Here is a 22,060-nt window from a genome sequence, read left to right as displayed (position 1 = left end):
TTACTTTCTGTGTTGTGTTTCTTATCGACTGTAATCTGTATTATTTTTGTGGAACTTTAATCGCAGAAATATATCCGAGACAAAATTGACGGAACAAATAATTAATACCTTGCTATTGTATCAGTAGAAGGTTAGTCCTTATCTATTGTTATTATTTCCGGAGTATATCTTTATTTTTTTTATTATGTATATATAGGATATTTCAAGATTGATTTTTTGGATAATTTTAAGTTTTTTTGGCACTACTTTACTATACCGGAGACACCTATCAATGATTTATTTTGCAATTTTTTACATTGCTAACGTACTATTCTGCATTGCGGAACATTTCTTTAGGTGAAGTAATGAATTTCTAACGAAAATAAGGTCTATTTCTTACAATAACAAGTACTTACTGTTGTTCCTTATTTCCCACAAACATTCCACGGGCAGCCCCAAAAACCATTGACGTTAGCCCAAAAATTCACGATAGCTCCACGAACCATCACGGGGACGAGGTATGCCTACTAGGTTAGGTTAGGCCTGTTAGGGTTAGGTTCGGTTCTATTAGCACTCCTTTCGTTCAATTTAGCATATACGGACAATACGAGAGCGTATTGTGCTCTCGTGCAGAAAGCAAATGGCGGCAGCAGCAATAGCGCGTCGGAAATAGATTTTCGTAGAAAACCACATGCATTCGCATTAAAATGGATCAAAACTACATTCCCGAACATCAACAACGCTACAGAAAATGATTTGCGTAAGTACTTTCTCCTGTAAATTTGAAGAAATCCGTCTCCGGTATAGTAAAGTGTTAAGTGTAAAGTGTTTTTTTACAACAAGCTGATTATTACAAAGTTCTGCATGAATTTCTCAACGTATTAAACATTTTAAGAGTATTGGGACGTCACAAAAATCAAGACCAAACAGGTTATCCATGATAATGTAATTACCAGGGAATTTTTAATTTTGTTTAGGTACTAATCTGATATTCCCCGAACAGATTTATTCATTTTTACAGAAGAAACTACTTACGGTAATAAGTTTCTGTAGCATTGTCTAACATCTGGAAGGTGTTTTGTGTGATGTAATGGATTTCTTCAAATTTAAAAGTTTGGGGGCAGGTGACTCCGGCCAATTTCTAACATGCCTTTAACAGGGAGTCTATATAGAAATCCGGGGAGCCGTAGCAGAGCGGAGGTGGGGCCGCGTTAGCGGTTGGGGGTGGTAGGTCAATTACCACAGGGGCGGAGCCCAGAATCGGTGGAAAATTTTGACTAAAAATTTCAAACTAAAATAATTTGTTTCTTTAAATTTCCCACCGATTCCGTGACAAAAAACTTGAATACACCTTAAAGAATGTTCCGCGAAGCAGATAGGTAAGTACAAGTGTCAAAAATTGACAAAACGAAGAAGTTATAGGTGTCCGGGGAATATGAGATTTTTACCGTTGAACTTGTGGGGGGGGGGGGATGTTTGGTTGACTTAGAGTTAGCTGGGAAGGGGGAGGGGATGATTCAGCCCAAGTTCCTTTTGTTTTATTGCAATTTCATCATGCTACGAATGTAATTTTTACATGGTTCGATTTCGATGTACGTCTGTTAACACATACTGCGGAGTTTCAGCGATTTGTTCAATATATGTTTTCATGGTTAGGTAAGGCAGGTTAGGTTTGGTTCCCTTAGCATTAAAATAAAGTCCCTAAATGCATTCTACTAAGGTTCCGATTTACTTCTACATTCATTCCCACGCTTCTACGATATTTACTGTCGCTTGTCGATGGAAAATATCTTGTCCATGAGAAGTGCATAATGTAATTTTCAAGTTGTTTTTTTTTTCAACATAAATAACTTTTTTTAGTCCAAACAGCGCTCATTATTTTAAGGAATGTTCAAATTTCGTGCAAATATAGTTTTTGCATAAAAAAATGGGCTGTATTAAAATGAGGGGTCTACATATATGACTTGCTGCAATACAACAACCGTTAATTTTCAAATACCGTCTATATATAGTCGCACCGCAAAATAGTACCGCTTTTCTAGAGTATATATAGTTCCGCCACGCTAACCATAGTCATTTCCAGTAACCTAGCTTTGGAAGCAATAATCCTTATGGCACGCTATCATTACAGATAATGCATAATTGCTCACTCTTGCAATTGTACATAGAGTCGGGGGAAACTTATCAATATAATTTCATTTAGATATTTGTTATTTTTATTAGTAAAATATTGCTTTGTATCTAGTGATTTTTTTTTCATTATGATTTCAGATAAAAAGGTAAAAACATCCAAGATGGCTCACTACAAAGGAGCTGCAAGTGAAGCTGGGAGAGCCATGCAGCTGATGAAGAAAAGAGAGAAGGCTCAGCAAGAGATGGAATTTAGGAAAAAGAAAATTGAAGAAGATCTTCGCATTTCCAACATCGAAAACAAATTTGCAGCACATTATGATGCAGTAGAGCAACAGTTAAAGGTAAATCTGCACAAAACTCTATATATAATCTGTACTGATTTATGGCTATAATTATGAAATAGTTTTAACGTGACAATTCATAGACAGCTTGTGTACCTCACTAAACATGGCAATAAGTGAGCCAATAACTGTTGAATAGGGGAGTGTCTGGTAATAATCACTTCCCTCACCCCAACATATGAGAAAAACCTGATAACAGAGAAAACATATACCCGAAATATGAATTTATCATGTAAATATAAAAAATGTGACAGCCCCTGCCATACAAAATATACCCAGCATAGGTTCTGATGTCATCATGATACAAGTATGTTTTCTACATGAATAATATTTTATTCTTGTCTGCTGGATACAAGTGGCCCCATGTATAGGATGAGAAAGAATGTAATAGATATGGGCAAATAATTTTATTATATTACCATATTACTACAGACACACACGTTGATCCAGCCTCCCTACTGATGTAGTCACCTTGCAAAAAAGGGGTCCTGGGTTCGTTACCTGGTGGAGGCACATGGCACAGTGGTTTGGATCCTACTATAAATTGTAGGTCCAGTCCCGATTAGCCTTCCTGTGCATAAAGTGGACTTAAAACACCAACTAATTCGTCTGTGTTTGCTACATCATATTATGCACCAACAGTCGTCACTTTCAACACGTGTAAATCTGTTTGTGCATTCTCTGGTTGGGACCCACTTTTAAATGATGTGCCCTGTATAAGCACATACAGATTTGGTTTTCTGATTACTTAACCCTTTACCTGCCAATGTTCCCAATTGGGAACATCAACTAATTTTCAATTTCAACTATACTGAAACAAAATTTTTCATAGTTTTCTTGTTTATCTATTAATTTAGGGTGTATATTTACTATAAACAACATTTAATTAATATTTTCATTATTATCGTCTGGATAGTATACTATGAAATTACTCCAAAATGGTTAAAATTGCATTCATAATATTATATATCTTTTATTTACACCCAAAGAAATTGCTTTTTTCATCTTTGTACAATATCGGGCAGAACATAATGCTAGTATTACATGAAATGCATTAGAATGAGTTTTTCAGTGATTTCTATTAGTCTGGACCTAAGTTTATTATCATGTTCTCAAATGGGAACATTGGCGTTTTGCGTGAACAATGGTTACAGACAAAAATAACTCGCACAAAAAACTGAAGAGAAATTTTCCTCTCACAGTTTTGTAACTTCATCAACAATGGAAATAAAATCATGCTTATTGTTGGCTACAAGTACATTTGAAATAATTGTTTTTACATTGTTTGTATAACAAAGATCCCGGCGTGGTTTGTGCCACGTTCTGTCAGCTGCTTCTGTTGATTCATGCCGTCTCGTTGTTATAAAATTCAGTTTTTCAACAACATTTGTACGAACAACATGGCATCGAATTGTTTCATAACAATGGAAGCAGCTTTTCAGTATTTGAATGAAATTTTAGATGACGATACTGAAGACATTGGAGATGTAGTGGATATTTGCCACTTGCCTCCAGAAGAAACTGCAGATCTTACCGATGAGGAAAAAATTGATGACAATGTTTTGGAAGAAGTGCTTCCTTCAGATGTGTGTGGTGAATTGGTTGTCACAACTAAAGTGGAACAATCTACTCCGGAGTCTCTTCATCCAACCACATCAAGAAAGGCTAAAGGGGCATCAAGTAAACAGGTAGGCCATCCTTCGTGGAAGAAGTCTACGGTTATAGAAAACAATTTGCTCCATTGCGATGATTCATTTCAGTGCTTATCTGACAAACACCCAGAATTACTGCCACTGGAACCTATTGAATTGTTTCATAAAATTTTACCAGAGGCATACCTCGAGCATCTCTCTTCAATGACGTGCCTATATGCAGCTCAAAAGGGCAAAATTGTGTCGTTCCTCAAACATGACATAGCTCAGTTCTTTGGTTTGCTTCTAATCAGCGGTTATCACAATTTTCCAAGAGAAGATATGTACTGGTCAACAGCAGAAGACGTGACTGTACCAATTGTCCCAACTGCGATGCCCAGGCAGAAGTTTTGGGGTATAAAGAAATATTTCCACGTTATGGACAATACTCAATTGAAAGAAGGTGATAAACTTAAAAATTTCACCATTATATGATGAGCTAAACAACAATCTTCAGCAATATGGAATTTTTCATAAACAACTCGACGAATCAATGGTTCCCTATTATGGGCATCATTCTTGCAAGATGTTCATAAAGGGAAATCTGGACTCTTAGTTCAAGTGATGGATATCCTTATGTTATGAAAATCTATCAAGGAAAGGAAGAAGATGAATCTAACTCTCCACTTGGGACTAGAGTGGTGACAGCCTTATTGAATGTTGTCACTAATCCTCTGCAAGTTGAAGTTTTCTTTGATAATTTCTTTACCTCATACACATTGCTGAAAGAGCTGAAAATAAAGAGATTCAAAGTAATAGGTACAATATGAGAAGGAAGGACTGGTAGATGTCCCTTGGTTTCAACAAATGAAATAAATAAAAAGAAAAGAGGAGAGTTTGACTTTCAATGTGTGGTGATATTTACATGTGTAGATGGAATGATAATTCCGTAGTCACCTTGACATCCAACTACCAGACACACTTGCCATTAGGAACAGCAAAGCGGTACTCTCGGCAATCAAAGAAGAGGATTGATGTCCCTGAACCTCACTTAGTACGAAAGTACAATAAAGGAATGGGGGGCGTCGATGTCTTCGACCGTATGCTGTCCAGCTACAGACCTCAGCTGCGAGGGAAAAATTGGTGGTGGAATTTATTCTCCAATGCTTTGAATGTGGCAGTTGTTGCAGCCTGGAAAATTCACCAAGAACTTCATGGGAAGAGTTCAAAGAATCACTTGGATTTTCGAAGAGAAGTAGCTACCGTCCTCATTCGCAAAAATCCACGAACATCTTCGAGGCCAGGATCACGATTTGAAATCCCAGGGTCTATGAGGAAAACTGATGGTCATTTTCTGATTGAAGCAGGACAAGGAAGGTGTGCATTTTGCCAAAAAAATGCTCGCCTACAATGTTGCGAGTGTGCAAGAAATATGCATTTACACTGCTTCCCAGCTTTCCATGGCTTATCACCAGTTTAGGACATTCTGTGCGTCTGTATTTTTTTTTCATTTTCAAATGTGTAAACTACATATATTTAAAATTTGGTATTGCTACATTTTCAATAAAACAAATCCTTTTCTCCTTGAGTAAAATTGCACAATGATGTTTTCTCATTTTTATACAATTATGTTATCCTATTATGTATTTGTATTAGTATTTTGTATTTTGAAGGTTGTAATGTTGTCTCACTCTCTGTAAGCTTATATGTAATATTTCTGTACATTTACTATGCTAATAATTAAATGGAAAAGATGCTGGTCCAGTTGAATTATAATTAGAAAACTTTGTAATAATACTTTACATGAAACGCCAATGTTCCTAATTGGGAACACTCCAGTTTACATATAGAGAAAATAAAAAATAACAATTTGTTTGAATAATTCTCTTTAATGTACACCAGAGAGTCAAAAATTACGTATAAACTCATTAATTTCAAATCCAAAGACAATTCGGCGTGTAAAAGGTTAATACTTTTTTTGAGAATGTTTTTTTTTTTTCCATCCTGCTCTTATATCATTAGGCAGGTGACGTTTGGTATTCTTACCAATCCCATCTAGTTTGCTGCACTTTTTGACACTCGGTGCAGTGCAGGTGTAACCAGTTTCAGGGTGGTGCAAGGAAATGACATTCAACCAACTAGACGGAAAGCGGTATTCAAGTTCAGAAGATTCAACAAATGCCTGTCTGCTGCTTTAAACGGTCATTTGATTAGTTAGTACTCATCACATGACCATACACCACACATACACCAACCCAGAACGTGGTGCAGACACCAAATACATTACTTGACTCCAAATCAATGAACTAGACGACTCGGTGTTGAACCGTGCAACCAACTAGACACTTCGGTGCAAAGAGAGTCAAAGCGAGTCAAAAATTGCAGCAAACCAGACGGGGCTACCGTTATAATATGTGCTTACATTGTTTCTATTTATATGTGTTAATTGTTAGGTTTCGTTGAGCTAGTATTTATACATTTTCTTTTATTTCATGAACATGTGTAGAGCATTTTGCCATGAGAAAAGATTATTTATAGGCAACATGACTTTCATGTATGGTCATTTGTGCCACCTATTTTTCTTAATCTAATTCCCTTTTACAAATGAATACTTTCATCATCTTTTAAATGCACAAATTAGATCTGTAACAGTATTACTTTTAATCACTAAATGTATGTATGGTTAATTCTAGTGCTTCCTTAGGCTGATATGGTATTTAACATTATTTTTTCCTCTTCGTTAGAGTTCAACGATTGGTCTTGTAACTCTGAATGAGATGAAAGCAAAGCAAGAAGATATTGTAAAGGAGAGGGAAAGAAAACTGGCCCAGAAACAACTTGAGAAAGAAAGGGAAAAGCAGAGACAACTTGAGGCAAAAAAGGCAGAGAAGAAGAAACAAAAACAACAGGTGAGACTGGTGCAGCTCAGTGTATATATACCTATTTAATATGTAACATTGGATGGATACATTCTTTCTTGCACTTAGTATATCAGGCATTTACATGGCCATATTCCAAGGAGGATTGTTTTTGTCAGAAAGGAACATTGTTAACATTCGAAGAAAAATTAATGAATAAATAAGCATAGGTTATCATTTTCTAGCCTTTCTCCTACAATCAAGATGTATTCATTTCATGTGTTTTCTGTAATTTGGAGGCTGAATATAACAGCCTGCTGGCAGTTGCCACTTGCTACAAACATGTATTGGGAAGAAATACAGGGCAGGACAAAAGTTCATCATCTTTCTGTAGGAATCAAGTGGTTTGTTGTGTCTTTGCGCATTTTATTGTTTTGAGTGATTCTTTGCTTCTTTGGAATAGCAATTGAGTATTTTTCTAAGTATGTAAATCAGATGAAAATAAATGTGTAAAGTGCAGGAAGCCGGTCATATTTTCATATTCTACCACTTCTTGCAAAGAATGGTTCCAAGAATCTTCAAAGTGACAAAATGAGTTTTTTTATGCGAGATGTCACACCATTTACTTTATGACTAAAATTTCCTCCTAATGTTCCAAAAAAATTTTTGCACAAAGTGTGTAAAAGTTATCAAATAATAGAATAAATATGCATTTCAGTATATTAACTGTAAGAGTTTGCTTTTCAGATCCAAGCATTGTCTTTTAATCTGGATGAAGATGAAGAGGAGGAGGATGATGATGATAAGGAAGATGATGACAATGATGAATCTGATTATGGGGAGAAGAGAAAAGATGATAGCAGTGATGAGGATGATGATGATATGCCAGTAATGAAGAAAAAGATTAGGAAGAACCCAGATGTGGATACAAGCTTCTTGCCAGATCGTGAGAGAGAGGAGGAAGAGAACAGACTTCGAGAAGAGCTGAGACAGGTATTGCAGTGTCTCTTTCTACAGAAATTTAGGTTAATAATTTAATGTGTAAAGATGTAGCTCTGCATCTGTCTGAAGGTACTTATTTGTGAGGAAAAAAATGTTGAGCTGTGTCCGTTCAAGCAATTCCGCACTGAATAGGAAGAAATATGGGCAGTTCACCCCAATTGGGAAACTTTGATTGGTGTTGGTGAAATATTTTTCTTTGCACTGTTTCCATTTTTAGTGATAACATCCCTTAACTGGTTTTTTTTATTATAATGTTGCAAAAACTGGTAACTTTACACTTTACAGTACATAATCTACTAAGGTATGATTTGTTTAAAATTACGGTGCCAATTCTAGTTGTGAGGTACATTTTTAATATCCTGCATGCATGATATCTTAGGAGTATTTTTTTCAGATTTGCAGAGTACTAATATGCCTGTTAGCTTTCTTATTCAGGAGTGGGCAGCTAAACAGACAACTCTGAAAAGTGAAGAAATAGAGATCACATTCAGTTACTGGGATGGCTCTGGACATAGGCGGACCGTCAGAATGAAAAAAGGTGAGCAGTGTGTTAAGATTCCATATGCATGTCAGGTTTACTGAAATATCTGAGTTTGGGCAGGCAAACACTACATGCAGTGAGATCCTGATTTTACATTTAGCCCTCAATCATCCTGGTCCCAGCAAAGTAAAATGTTATAAATACAAAGTTTCCCTGCATTTTGAATTCTTTCATCATGGTCCCTTGTAAAATATAAAATCAACATTCCACTGGATCATGTTACATTTTTATCCCAAACTGCCTCGAAGTAAAGTCTTCATGATAAGGTGGTTGTGTGTTTAAGCCCTGTAACTGATCTTCGTGACAGAGATGTTGGGACCTTACGAATAATGGAAGCTGTATGCATCAACTTCTCTCGCTTTCTCGTGGCTAACCTCGCAGTGTAAATGTAAAATGAATTTGTGACAACAAATCAAGTGATTTCTCATACATGAAAGTCTTCTACTTACTTTGCCTTAAGTCACTGGCTAAATCAATTTATTCTCATGCCAAACTTTTCAGTTTCATATTGAATTTCTTTGCTAATTTGTATAAATGGGCAGATATTAAATTTTTGGCAGCACTTGAATAAAATTTACTTATACCAATATTCTGTAATCTGTGATCACACCAATATTAAAAGTAAATCCAAAAAAACAAACTGTGCGAAGTGTGTGAAACGCTTCATAAATGGATAGACAATAATTGGCAACGATGCCGACATAAACAGCAGCATCTGGTAATTGCAGCAGTATTATAATACCTACTAAAAGAAGTATTGCAAGCACGTAGAGATACAGATTAGTGATGAAGCAGATTATGATAAACGAGCTCTATATTATTGGACAGGATTAATTGCTGAAAAAATATTAGAGCAGCTACAAAAAGGTGCTGATTATTCAGTGTAATTTAAGTTATGAAGAGAGGTTCTTATTATTATATAATATGTATTATATTAAATTAAACTGTAATTAGAAATTATTCCATGAAAATTATATTGGAAATGTTCTATGAAGAACCATTTCCTTAATTGATGTATTTCGCCAGGGGAGAGAACTCATTACAAAGAGAAAATATGTATTCAGACACTTATCCTACAAAATGGGACTCCTCTTACCTGAATGATAAGACCTCTTGCATGAAAGCTAAGAGTGCTAAGGTTCCATTGCCAGGAAAGCTCCAAAATTTCGGGGATTGGACAAGGGATAACTAGCACCAAAGGTGAGTGTGTTAATCATCCATATAAACATGAGCTTTTTGGTATGATAAGTCATTACACAGGGCTGGAATATGATCAGTAACAGTCAGTTTTTTCATCTTGGTCTGTAATTTCTCAGTTTTTTTTTCAAAAACTGTCAGTAAAGCCAGTGTTTCTATGTTTATGTGACTACTATTTGCATTTTTTATTTATTTTTTTTGCTCCATTTTGGGTGGCCGTCACTATGGGAAGACTTCACTAAAGTTCAAAGAGATCTCAGTATTCCAAATCATCGTTTCTTGAAACATGTTTCTTCTAGGTAGTTAACACTAGAGAATGCAGCTGAGAGACCAATTGAACAATGGCCAGCAGTTACAAGGTACTTTAAGGAATTTGTTCCTAAAAGTAATAGTATTTTGGTGACATCTTCTTCAAAGTATAGAAATACAATAAATTTCTTAAAACATGAGACAATGAAAGCAGATGTGATGTTCTGTTGCACAAGTGCCTGGTTACAGGAAAACCTCGTTAATACGAACTTCAAGGGACCAAAAAATGTCAACTCCGTATTAAACGACTTCGAGTTATCCAAACTTTTCAAGATGGCGCCTGTTTTCAGGTGTAAATAAAGTAGAGTATAAATTACCCCCACAAAGGATGTTTTATACTTTGTGGTAGCTCAGAAAATAAGCATTATATGTACTATATAATAATATTGTACGTTTTAAAGAAAGTGTAAAAAATGTTACACAAAATGAGAACACGGAGCTTAACGCGGACACAAAGATTCCAAGGAGACGGTTAATACCATTTATCCTGCCTAGCTATACAACCGGTTATGCACGGGATGCATATTGTGGCGAAAAGTCTTTTAAAAAACGGTATTTTCTTTTAATTGTGCAAAGTCGTTGCTCTTCCACGAAATTCTTACAATTTTAGTTCATAAGAAACCCGTTTGCACGGAGACCTACGGAAAGGAAAACAATCTCGTTTATTGCAAGAAGTGAAACTCGGAAGAATCTTGACAGTAGTCACAATGGCGCGAGCAAGAGACGGGAGATAATCGGACAGAATGTATATTGGATTTTATGTGCGTTCACTAGAACATTGTCCGTTACAGGATTAACTGGTAAGAGAAGATTCTCTTGGGAGAGAACACAACCTTTCCCTGGCAGAAAACAAAACAAAAAAATCGGGGCTGTAAATTTCGTTCTGGTTTGGCTGTCTAAAACACATCGTAAAAAAAGTCACGTATTCTTTGCTTCAGTTAACTTCATATTCGCCCCCCCCCCTCCCCCTTTGCAGGGATCAGTTCAAACTCTTCCTCAACTTGCATTGTAATCCACTCTGAAAAAGTGAACACACAACTTGCGATCTGTTTGCACCGAATGTGTATCCTAGGACACATTAAACAGTGCCGCACTCGATAATCACTCTGGTTTGGATCCCACTTTAAACTGTATATTTAGTCCCGCTTAGCTCATCAGCATAAAATGAACTAAAAACAAGCTTTGCGAAACTTGCGTATTTTCAGATTAATCGACAAACACTCGCTCCGCCAAAACTTTTCCTCTCGTATTCCTACATTGAGCATTGCAGGTTTTTTTTTTTTTTCATGCTAATGGTTCTGAAGAAAAGCGGGGATTATATGGCTTTGCGAGATTCAAAACAATGACGCTTATTCCTTCGCACTGGATGAGTCATTGCAGTTATCGGCAAGCAAGCGAGAGCTTTCCATACGCTAGACTAAACACTGGAGCCAGCTGCAGCGTAAACACAATGAGACCGGCTGGAAGTTAGAGCAGCAGGTGGCAGAAGGGAAATCATCGGCATTTTAAAGATAACGCAGTTGTCGAAGACCGAACTTTTATCAGCAGTGTGGAAAAATAAAATTATCCTTGCATTAACTTTTACCATGCAACAGACAATAATACGGGCAATATTTCCTATCCAGACAGCTGCATTCAAACAAGAAAGAGGGACCTGAATTCTGCAATTATCACATTACCATGCACACCAGTGGCGGATAATGAGCTGTTGTAGGAGAAGGAAGGGGGTCACTTTTCTTTTACTTATCATGCTGTGTTTGTTCGTTTTGAAGAAAGTATTCAGAACTGTTTGCTTTTTTTTAGACGCCAAAGGAAAGGAGCCCGTGTGCGCACACGAGCAAGAAATTAGTGGCCGAAACAATTAGCAATTTCAATTAGAAATTTTCAGTGTTTTTAGCTCCTTCACAGTGAGTGAAAAAAGTGACCCATAAAGACATAATGAAAGTAGTAGCACCACTCCCAATGCATATTCCGCTGGACATGATTACAGATCAATGGAAACTTCTTACACTCGATAGTGAAACTGTCAGCGAAACTTGCCACATAGATATGTACTGGAATCAGTTCTTTGAAAAGACAAAATTATTTGGAGATCCTAAATACCCACTATTTACCAAGGTAGTGAAAGCAGCACTGTCATTATCACATGGTAGTGAAGACATAGAAAGAGGGTTTTCAAAATCTGGATGCATTTTGAATGATGAAAGGGCCAGCATGTCAGAGAGAACTTTGAATGCCCACCTGCTAGTCAAAGAAACTTTGTATCACGTATATGAGAACAAGGTGTACCTTGTAAATATCACACATTAAAGACGACAAGCAAAGAGAAAAAGAAATGAATGACAGGGAGAAAGCAGAACAGTTAGAAAAGTTGATGAGAATGAAAAATGAAAAAGTTAGTATACAAGAGAAGGAAGCAAAATTGCAAAAGCTGAGAGAGTAACAGAAAGAAAAAAAAAGTTTCGTCTTGAAGAAGAAGGTGTGTGATGGCTGAATATGGGGATGGTGGAGGCCAGATAATATTATTATTATTTATGATACCCCTTATTTTTTCTAGGTTTGGTGCATATTACACACAATTCCAGAATATAAAAAGACCTTAAAAAATTAATGTTAAAAACTGTACTTACGTATGCGAGTATGTTGTTCCTATTTTCCTTTCTTTAGAACTACGTTTCGGAGACAAACTATCCCCTTCTTCAGGTTCGTATGAAAAAACTAGGTACTTAACATAATACTACGTCGAAATGTAATAAAAGGATTGTGGACAAGGGTTGGTGTGGATACATTTAAGATATTAAGTATATCCCCGCCCTGGACGTATATAAAAAGCTTGTCGTTCACTAAAAACATGCACAATTAACCTATTCTCATGTTAAAACAATTAAAAAAAAATTAAAAAACCTGTGTGTATATACAACTTGCAGCTACAGCCTTTCCTGCTCAACTGTGCTTCCTAATCTACATGAAGGTCACTCCTCCATGGATGCTTTCCTCTCCCCTTTTTGCATCACAAATCCAATGTAAATTCCCGTTCTTCTCGAACAGCTGGGATAACTTCCGGAGTGACGTGAAAAACCGATATTGGGTTCCAGGCTTTATCCCATTTTTTGAGGAAATTGATCCACCCTTCTTCTAAATTTCCTTCATCCCTGTTAAGATTATTCTTCTCCCCTCTACAAATATTCGCTGTTTCCTACACATTTCTTCCTAACTTTCTGTTTTCCTTTCTAATGATTTCCTTTTTTGCAATTCTATGTCCGCTTTCCAAAATGTGTTTCGAGAGGCCTGTTTTGGGAACTTTTTCTTTTATATCTTTTTCATGTTCACTCCATCTTTTACCCATATTTCGACCAGTCTGTCCTATGTATTCCTTCCTACATTGACATTCTATTCGATATACTCCCTTCTGTCTTTCCAGGATTTCCGTAGTCGTCTTTCCTTTTTTTTAATCAGTAAAGTATTTTTCCACATTCTTTGGGGCTTTCATACCGCAAACGATCCCAAAATCTCTTTTTATTTTTCCAATTTTTCACAATCCTTTTATTACATTTCGACGTAGTACCTAGTTTTTTCATACGAACCTGAAGAAGGGGATAGTTAGTCTCCAAAACGTAGTTCTAAAGAAAGGAAAATAGGAACAACATACTATTATACGTAAGTACAGTTTTTAACATCTTTTTATATTATGATACCCCACACCTACTTATAGGATGGCAATTTATTGACATAGTGTAAATAAACTGGTCAGTATTTGGTAAGTTTTTTTTAAAATTTTTGTCACTTAAATCAGTAATTTTGACCACTTGACTAGTTTCCACCCTTGCATTACATAACGTTTGCCACATGCAAAAATCTTATTTCTTATGCAAGATTAGATTTCTCAGCCATGATAAATTCATTCTCGTTACTGTTTTCTGGGCACAAGGAAGGCTACATTTAGCTTTCTAATTCTGAATAAAGTTGCATGAGTCCTGACACAACAAAATAAGTTGTTTTCTTTTTGTGCTTGTAAACCTATTTGTAAAATAGAAAAGTCTGAAATAATTCTTACCTTACACAATACAATAGAGACCAGTACAAACATTTGACAATATCGATAAAATAGAACCAACATATTCCTTACTTTTTGTTACATTGACTGAACTTTTTTAGTAATCTAAATTTCTACACACTTCCCGTGTATTATTTTCAAGAGTTAGGAACAGAATGAAACATAATGTCAGTTACAACAAATAATAAGTAAGAATTGATTAAATAATCTAGTACTACACATATGTAACTAAAAAAAGTAAGTTTTAAACATCGAAAGAAGAAATTACTGAATCTTGATTTATTGCCAGTTTTAGGGAGCAGTTGACAAATATAAGTGATGACATTACAGGGGAATGCTTAATCATTGTTGAAACCATTATTTTCAAGACGTCTCAACTTCCATCTCGCAAAAGGAAGGGAAGATATCAAACGTGAATTCGGTTTTCAGTAATTTAATACAAACTAGTTCAAATGTAATAATGCAGTATTTTTTAAACATATTTTGTTTATTGGCAGCCTGTAAAAATGTAACTGTTTAGTACTAGTAATTGTTACTGGTTATTTGTTGTAACCCACATTACCATTTCATTCTGTTTACAGCTCTTGGAAAAGCACACGTAATGTTGAAATGTTTGCGTATTAAAATAGCCACCAGGTGTTTCGTTACTTTTACTATGAAAGTCCTACAAAAATTTAGTCCTGTCCTGATATAAATTTACTGATACCAATATGCTACCAATCCAATATAAAATTACAAGTGTTCCATGACGAACTGGAGGGGTTCACTCACCTTCCTGATTAATGTACGAGGAGCGCTAAAAAGTAATGCCCCACACTTTTTCCTCAGCTAATATTTAATTGACGTTAATGATATTGCTACAGAATATTGTTGTATGTATCCTCTATACATCTTATTTTTCAACATAATCTTCCTTCACTGCTACGGCCTTACTCCACCTTGGAACAAGGGCTTGTATGCCATCCCTGTACCAGCTTGCGGGCTGTTTCTTCAAACCATGTTTTCGCAGCATGAACCACACTCTCATTGTCCTCAAATTTCATACCGTGCAGTGCATCCTTCATTGGCCCAAAGAGATAGAAGTCGGAAGGAGCAAGATCAGGGCTGTAAGGAGGATGGGGGAGTATAGAGAACCCCAATCTGGCCATTGCCTCTGTGGTTTTCAGGCTCGTGTGTGCTTTTGGATGCAAAAGCAACACATCCTTCACATTTCTGTCTGGTCTCACTCTCCTGTAGAGTTTCTTCAGTTGCTCCATGTTGATGTACCTGTCAGAATTTACTGTTTCACCTTGGGCCAAAACATCAACAAGAACGACCCCAAACATGTCCCAGAACACTGTGATTATCACTTTACCGGCAGAGGCTGTTGTTTTGAACTTCTTCTTTCTTGGTGATTGTGTGTGGTGCCACTCCATCGATTGTTTCTTTGTCTCTGGCTCGTAATGGTGTGCCAACAACACTTTTGTGAATATTCACCACACTTTCGTTCTCGGCCACCAAGAATTCAATTACCGCTCTCTGTTTGTAATGAGTGTCACACAGACCCGTCATCTTTACTCACCGCTACACTGCTACCACCTATCGGTCGAACGTGAAACTCTGCACACAAACTAAGGAAGCATCACAGTCAGACTGAGGAACAGGACACTTCGATATCTTGAACCAGTAATGAGAAAAAAAAATGGGGGGCATTACTTTTTGAGCGCTCCTCGTATATAACCTATGAGAGATAATACGAGTGACTTTTTCCCCTACTTAACTTTTCTTGGTATATGTCACGTTTTTTTTTAAAACATATTTTCAAGCAGTCCACATCATTTGGAAGAATGCCAAGTCTGATGTTCACTAGGCACAGGTTGTGCACTTAGCAATGAAAGTGGAAAAATCAGTAACAGTACTGTTCTCTCATGTTGGTACAAGCTATAAACTATACTTTAATTACATTAGGGCTGATCCGATACTGCTGTTACAGACTGCAATACATGAAAATTGTAACAATTCAAAGTAGTTCAGAATATGTATAAATTTCACATTGGAATTACATTACAACCACCTACCAGAATTTTGCTTTTATAATTGATTGCACATGATATAACCATTTAGTCACAAAATTAATTTATTTGCACAATATTGCAAAATTAATGAAAATCATGAATTTTGCATAATTTCCAAGACATTTATATTCTGCGAAAGTCTCTCATGACATTTTTGGAGACCCCTCAAGACATCCAGACTCTGGAAAAATATCAGACAGCACTGGTTATTAAATTGCAAGACTCACCATCCAAAACCATTGGTATTGATTAATAACGGTACATTGGATTTGGTAGTAGTATTGTCTCAGTTCTAAATTATACCTTTATATTTATAAAATCAACCTATGCCAGAATTTTCACTAAATTACAGGCTATTTATACAATTATGAGATTGGCAATATGTCTATTTTGGATAATACTGATAAGAGCCCAGATTAATCTCTGATGCACATGTGCAGGATTTTGATACAGTGAGTTTACCATGAATCTTTACGTTCAAGTAGCTTTCCACAGGCTGTTAAGTGTTCACTTGCACGTCTGCATCCCTGCAAAGGAACAAGTATAAGTCAGGTTCACAGTGAACTCGCTGCATTAAATTCCACTTGTGTGCATTGGGGCTAATATGTCCTATCCCTTCCAAAATATGTCTCCCCTCACCTTCAGGAATCTAGCACAATAGATTATTACGTATAAAACATTATTTTCACCAAAATTGTCAAGGCCAGTGAAAAAAGTTATAAAAGGTTGAGACTGAAGCTGCCAATATAGAGAACAAGAAAATTAGAGCTTGGTTAAAGTGCAGTTGATTTTACACGTTATCTACACCCTGCTTTGCTCAGCTTCTAACATAAAAACTGCTTTGTTTAGGAAACTCGATGTATCAGTTCTTGCAACGTTGCTTGGAGCAGCTGAGGAAAGAATTCAGCGAACTGAAGACAGTCACTGCTGACCAGTTAATGTACGTGAAAGAAGACCTGATCCTTCCTCACCATTACACATTCTATGACTTCATTGTTACAAAGGTAAGGTGCTCAATTGTAAACAAAATGTGTACAAGTTGGAATATTTCTATTTTAGTCTTGCTTTCTGAGAAACAATTTATTAGTTTGGCACTAGGATATATGGGTCATTCCATATCAAATCAACGCAAAAAACTAAGATTTTGACACCCATAAATTCCGATTTCGATGAAATTTGGTATACATCCTTCCTTTATGGTTGAAAGAAACCCCCTAAATTTTTTTCACTATCTCAAACGGTTTTCATTTTACAGCACTTTGAAATGTCATCAAATCAGTGTTGTCTGTCACTCTTGAGACCCTCGACACAAGCTACCCTTGCTTACATTTTATTTCTTTTCTCCTTAACCAATCATCAGATCTCTTTGAAATTTTACACAAAGTTCTATGAAATAATGAGGATTTCAGAAAAAAATACACCAGCACTCAAAAAATTTACAAATGCCTATAAAAAGACCAATTTTTTGTGGTGGGAAAACTAGGTTACGAAAATCTGAATTATCGTCATGTGGGTATGATGGAACAAAAAACTTTTGATGTTGAAAATCATTGCAAAGACATGCTCTTTCTCTACAAAAAATATATTTTTTTTTTATTCCTTCTAACAAAAATTTTACGTTTTTTGGAAATTGCCTAAAATTTCAGGGTCAATCCGTACCAAATGGTCCAGTACTGGTCGCTCGACCATTTTTAAAATTTTTCATTTGTTTGTCGTAACCCCTGTACAAGAGTAGTTCAAAACAGGCATTATTTTTCTAAAACTAGACTTCATTTGAAAATGGTGGCCATTTTTGTTTCATGACTTGCAACATTTTGGCCTATGCAGACAGTTGCGATAATTATGATAACTCAGCTAAGAAAAATTATAGAAATCTGGGGTAAAAAACATTGTTTTCAGTACATTTCAGGCTACATTTTATATTCCGTATCTTTTTTCACCACATCTAATGCAAATGGCTTAAATTTAGGGTCAAAACTGACTGATATTCAATTTTGAAGGGAAATCAATGTATAGGATATATTTTTTTTAGTAGGTAAGCAATGAAATATCAGAGCTATAATTTTTTTTAGAGGAAACATGTACATCCAAAGTTTCAGCCAAAAATATTTGAGCTCTGTTACTGGTTTCCGCATTGAGATAAAGCTCTTTGAAAATGCTCATTTTTCTCAAAATTTGGGTTCCAAATATATGTCTGGTTGGAAAGGTCTTCCAGATGGCATAGTGGTTACGTCGATGTTTTGTGACCAAGGGGTCCCAGGTTCGATACCCAGTGCAGGCACATACTGGTTCAGATCCCACTTTAATTAACTGTAGGTCCAGTCTCGATTAGCCTTCTATGCATATAGTTGACATAAAACTGAAATCAACCCGATATCTGGTTGGGAACCTAATAAAATTTGATATTTACTGCATAAAGAGGTACCTGTAAAACATTTCGAGATTGATATTATATGATAACAAAGTTACAACAGGGGAAGTTTGGCAAAAGCAGACAAATTTACGTTATTAGTTACAATTATAATTATTTACTTTTAATTCACTATCATGCAATTACAATTATTGTACGTATTACTTAATTGCAACATATGAATGGCATAGAAAGCCCGTTAGTAGCTATTATCAAAGAAAAGGCGTGTACGGCTGTGTGTCAAATATTTTCTGCTGAAACTTTGGATGTACATGTTTCCTCTAAAAAAAATTATAGCTCTGATATTTCATTGCTTACCTACTAAAAACATATATCCTATACATTGATTTCCCTTCAAAATTGAATATCAGTCAGTTTTGACCCTAAATTTCAGCCATTTGCATTAGATGTGGTGAAAAAAGATACGGAATATAAAATGTAGCCTGAAATGTACTGAAAACAATGTTTTTTACCCCAGATTTCTATAGTTTTTCTTAGCTGAGTTATCATAATTATCGCAACTGTCTGCACAGGCCAAAAATGGTGCAAGTCATGAGAAACAAAAATGGCCACCATTTTCAAATGAAGTCTAGTTTTAGAAAAATAATGCCTCTTTTGAACTACCCTTGTACAGGGGTTACGACAAACAAATGAAAAATTTTAAAAATGGTCGAGCGACCAGTACTGGACCATTTGGTACGGATTGACCCTGAAATTTTAGGCAATTTCCAAAAAACGTAAAATTTTTGTTAGGAATAAAAAAACCAAAAATTTTATTTTTTGTAGAAAAAGAGCATGTCTTTGCAATGATTTTCAACATCAAAAGTTTTTTGTTCCATCATACCCACATGATGAAAATTCAGATTTTCGTAACCTAGTTTTCCCACCACAAAAAATAGGCTACAAATCCATTATTGGTCTTTTTATAGGCATTTGTAAATTTTTTGAGTGCTGGTGTATTTTTTTACTGAAATCCTCATTATTTCATAGAACTTTGTGTAAAATTTCAAAGAGATCTGATGATTGGTTAAGGAGAAAAGAAATAAAATGTAAGCAAGGGTATCTTGTTACGAGGGTCTCAAGAGTGACAGACAACACTGATTTCATGACATTTCAAAGTGCTGTAAAATGAAAACCGTTTGAGATAGTGAAAAAAATTTAGGGGGTTTCTTTCAACCATAAAGGAAGGGTGTATAGCAAATTTCATCGAAATCGGAGTTGGTGGGTGTCATGACCTCGTTGAAATGGCGTGGAATGACCCATTTATCATTCACTTTGCTGACATGAGGGACAGCAGCAAAATATTAGGTTGAACATCAGACTCACATGGAAGAACTATGTTCCATTCCTGGTTCATTACTTTGTGTGTGCAGTGCTTGAAATTAGGGAGATTCCTCTGCCCAGCTACTGCACTCTCTCCATGGATACATGCAAGAACCCCCTCCACTTCCAAGCGCTGAATGTGCACACGTAAACTCTTTGTATCTGGGCATTTACTATGTGATGGTGAAGCCGAAAAGACTTCTGACTGTTCCGTGAAAGAACTGGGTCAGATTGATATATTAATTCAGTTTATTTTATTTTGCTTTTCTGCCACTTTTGGCTAATCGTGAAGAATAGGATGAGTGATGATGTTGAAATAGAGGAAGGGACACGCAACGAATGCCCAGGCCTGGATTTGAACTCGGGACTCCTAGCATTGTAGTGCCACTGAGGATAGCTGGGTTTGATTACTAGGAGATGTTCCTGCAGAAAGTGACTCTGGGACTCAAAACATGGAGTACTGGGGGAGATATGAATACATCAACGCCCTCTATGAGTGCAATACATGGGAATAGCTTTATCTTTTTTTTTTTTTTAATCTTTATCATGCAAAACCAGGGTACATAAATTAATATCTTTTTGTGTATAAAAACATTAACAAAATAGCAGAATTTTATATTAAGTTGTGAAGCATTTATAGAAATATCACACTGGTAATTACATGGATAAATCAAAATGCCTGTATCAGCTGATAACTATAGAGAACTAGTTAATTCATCCCACCCGTAGCATTTCATATTCTGAGACTTCTCCTGAATTTCCCAGTCTGTGGGAATGTGGAGAAATCTCAAAGAATTTTACCGTTCATGTACTCTGGAAATATCTAGAAAATGAAATGGCTGAAAACTCCACTTTGCTTATGTTCTCAGTTGTGCTGCATACAAAAATCTTTTTGATCTTGTTTGTAGGCTCGTGGTAAAAGTGGACCCCTTTTCACATTTGATGTCCATGATGATGTGCGATTGGTAAATGATGCAAGCATCGAGAAAGAAGAATCTCACGCTGGAAAAGTCCTTCTACGAAGTTGGTACGAGCGGAATAAGCATATTTTTCCAGCGAGTCGTTGGGAGCCATACGATCCCACAAAGTGTTACGACAAGTACACCGTTGGAGACAGGTGCAAGAAATGACAGGACATTTCAGGATAAAACAATGCAAGGTTTTTCTGCATCACAGGTGTTTCCCCATTAAACTTTAACATCTTTAGCAAGATTAAACTGACAACTAGTAAAATTTTACTATCCTCTGTAATGAACTGTCATTTTCACATAAAAATTTACAAAAGTTGAGAAAATTTGATGGAAAGTAACACTATGTTAGTAAGTTGTACTTTTGTGAATGTTTTTTGTCGGGAGATGTTATCATGCTAGGCCATATCATGTCAATGTGTTAAGATGTTAAGTCATAGAGTAATATGCACCCATAGGTGTAATTGACTACTTGTGTATGATACATTTTTTATATTGAAGTGCAAAATATATACCATAAATACTACTAGTGTTACTACAGTGTTATTCTTGTACTAATTTTCCAAATCTTATATTTTATTACATTTCTTTATTTGCTTCTCGGTGACTTGTGTGTTCTGATTCTCTTGTCATTATGATCCGACAACATGAATGCCATGCTTGTGAAATACAGAGAACGTAACACAAAAGCAGTACTATTTGCAGATGATACACATAAAATGCTGCTGGTCCCTTTGACCTGCTAAAAAAAAAAAACTTCCCCTGTTTCAAAAAATGGCTAAGTTATTCTAAATTCTAAAAAAAAAATATATCTGTTGTGCTCTTCTACTACAGAATATACTATGGATGGGCCGATATGAAATTTTGACCGATACCAATAAAGTACAGATATAAAATTCCAAATGGTCCTTGAAGAACCTGAATGGATCATTGATCTTAATAAATGTGTGTTTCAAGGTGACTGCAGTGAAAAAGTCAGTTTTTTAAAAAGGAGCACATGAAGATTATCCATAAAAAATTACAACAAAATGGCAGAATTTTGCACTAATATAGATATATTGGATGGCTAATTTTACTGATATGCCTATATATAATACCGATGGAGTACCAATTAATCTGCCCCATCCCTAGAACATACAAAATGATTATGAAAGTGAAAGGTTGAGAGCAGAGGTGTCTTCTGGGCACATGCCATGCATGTGGCGCATGCATCAATTGTGGGAAAATAATTTTCTTTCTTTCACTTCAGATCCAAGAAAT

At 35.9% G+C, this 22,060-nt stretch overlaps 1 protein-coding gene across 1 annotated transcript; it reads left to right on the top strand.

Moving 5' to 3' along the window:
• The first annotated feature begins 20 nt into the window (after positions 1-20).
• On the top strand, positions 21-21,309 carry LOC145985855 (protein FAM50 homolog). The gene is made up of 7 exons (XM_083119957.1): positions 21-130; positions 2,251-2,453; positions 6,829-6,993; positions 7,690-7,935; positions 8,380-8,482; positions 16,949-17,103; positions 20,741-21,309. The coding sequence occupies exons 2-7, from the start codon at positions 2,274-2,276 to the stop codon at positions 20,960-20,962; spliced, it is 1,071 nt and encodes a 356-aa protein (XP_082976083.1). The 5' UTR covers positions 21-130; positions 2,251-2,273; the 3' UTR covers positions 20,963-21,309.
• Positions 21,310-22,060: the final 751 nt, after the last annotated feature.

This window comes from Lepisma saccharinum, chromosome 3, assembly GCF_977018435.1.
Source record: "Lepisma saccharinum chromosome 3, izLepSacc3.1, whole genome shotgun sequence".
In the NCBI taxonomy this organism is placed as follows: domain Eukaryota; kingdom Metazoa; phylum Arthropoda; class Insecta; order Zygentoma; family Lepismatidae; genus Lepisma; species Lepisma saccharinum.
This window is presented reverse-complemented; position numbering and strand designations above follow the sequence as displayed.

What these genes read in the sequence shown, in the direction of transcription:
- LOC145985855 (XM_083119957.1), top strand. Translation starts at nt 2,274, where the DNA reads ATGGCTCACTACAAAGGAGCTGCAAGTGAAGCTGGGAGAGCCATGCAG. An exon ending in AGAAGAAACAAAAACAACAG is followed by an intron (nt 6,994 to 7,689) that starts GTGAGACTGGTG and finishes TTTGCTTTTCAG; the next exon opens with ATCCAAGCATTGTCTTTTAA. An exon ending in ATGACTTCATTGTTACAAAG is followed by an intron (nt 17,104 to 20,740) that starts GTAAGGTGCTCA and finishes TCTTGTTTGTAG; the next exon opens with GCTCGTGGTAAAAGTGGACC.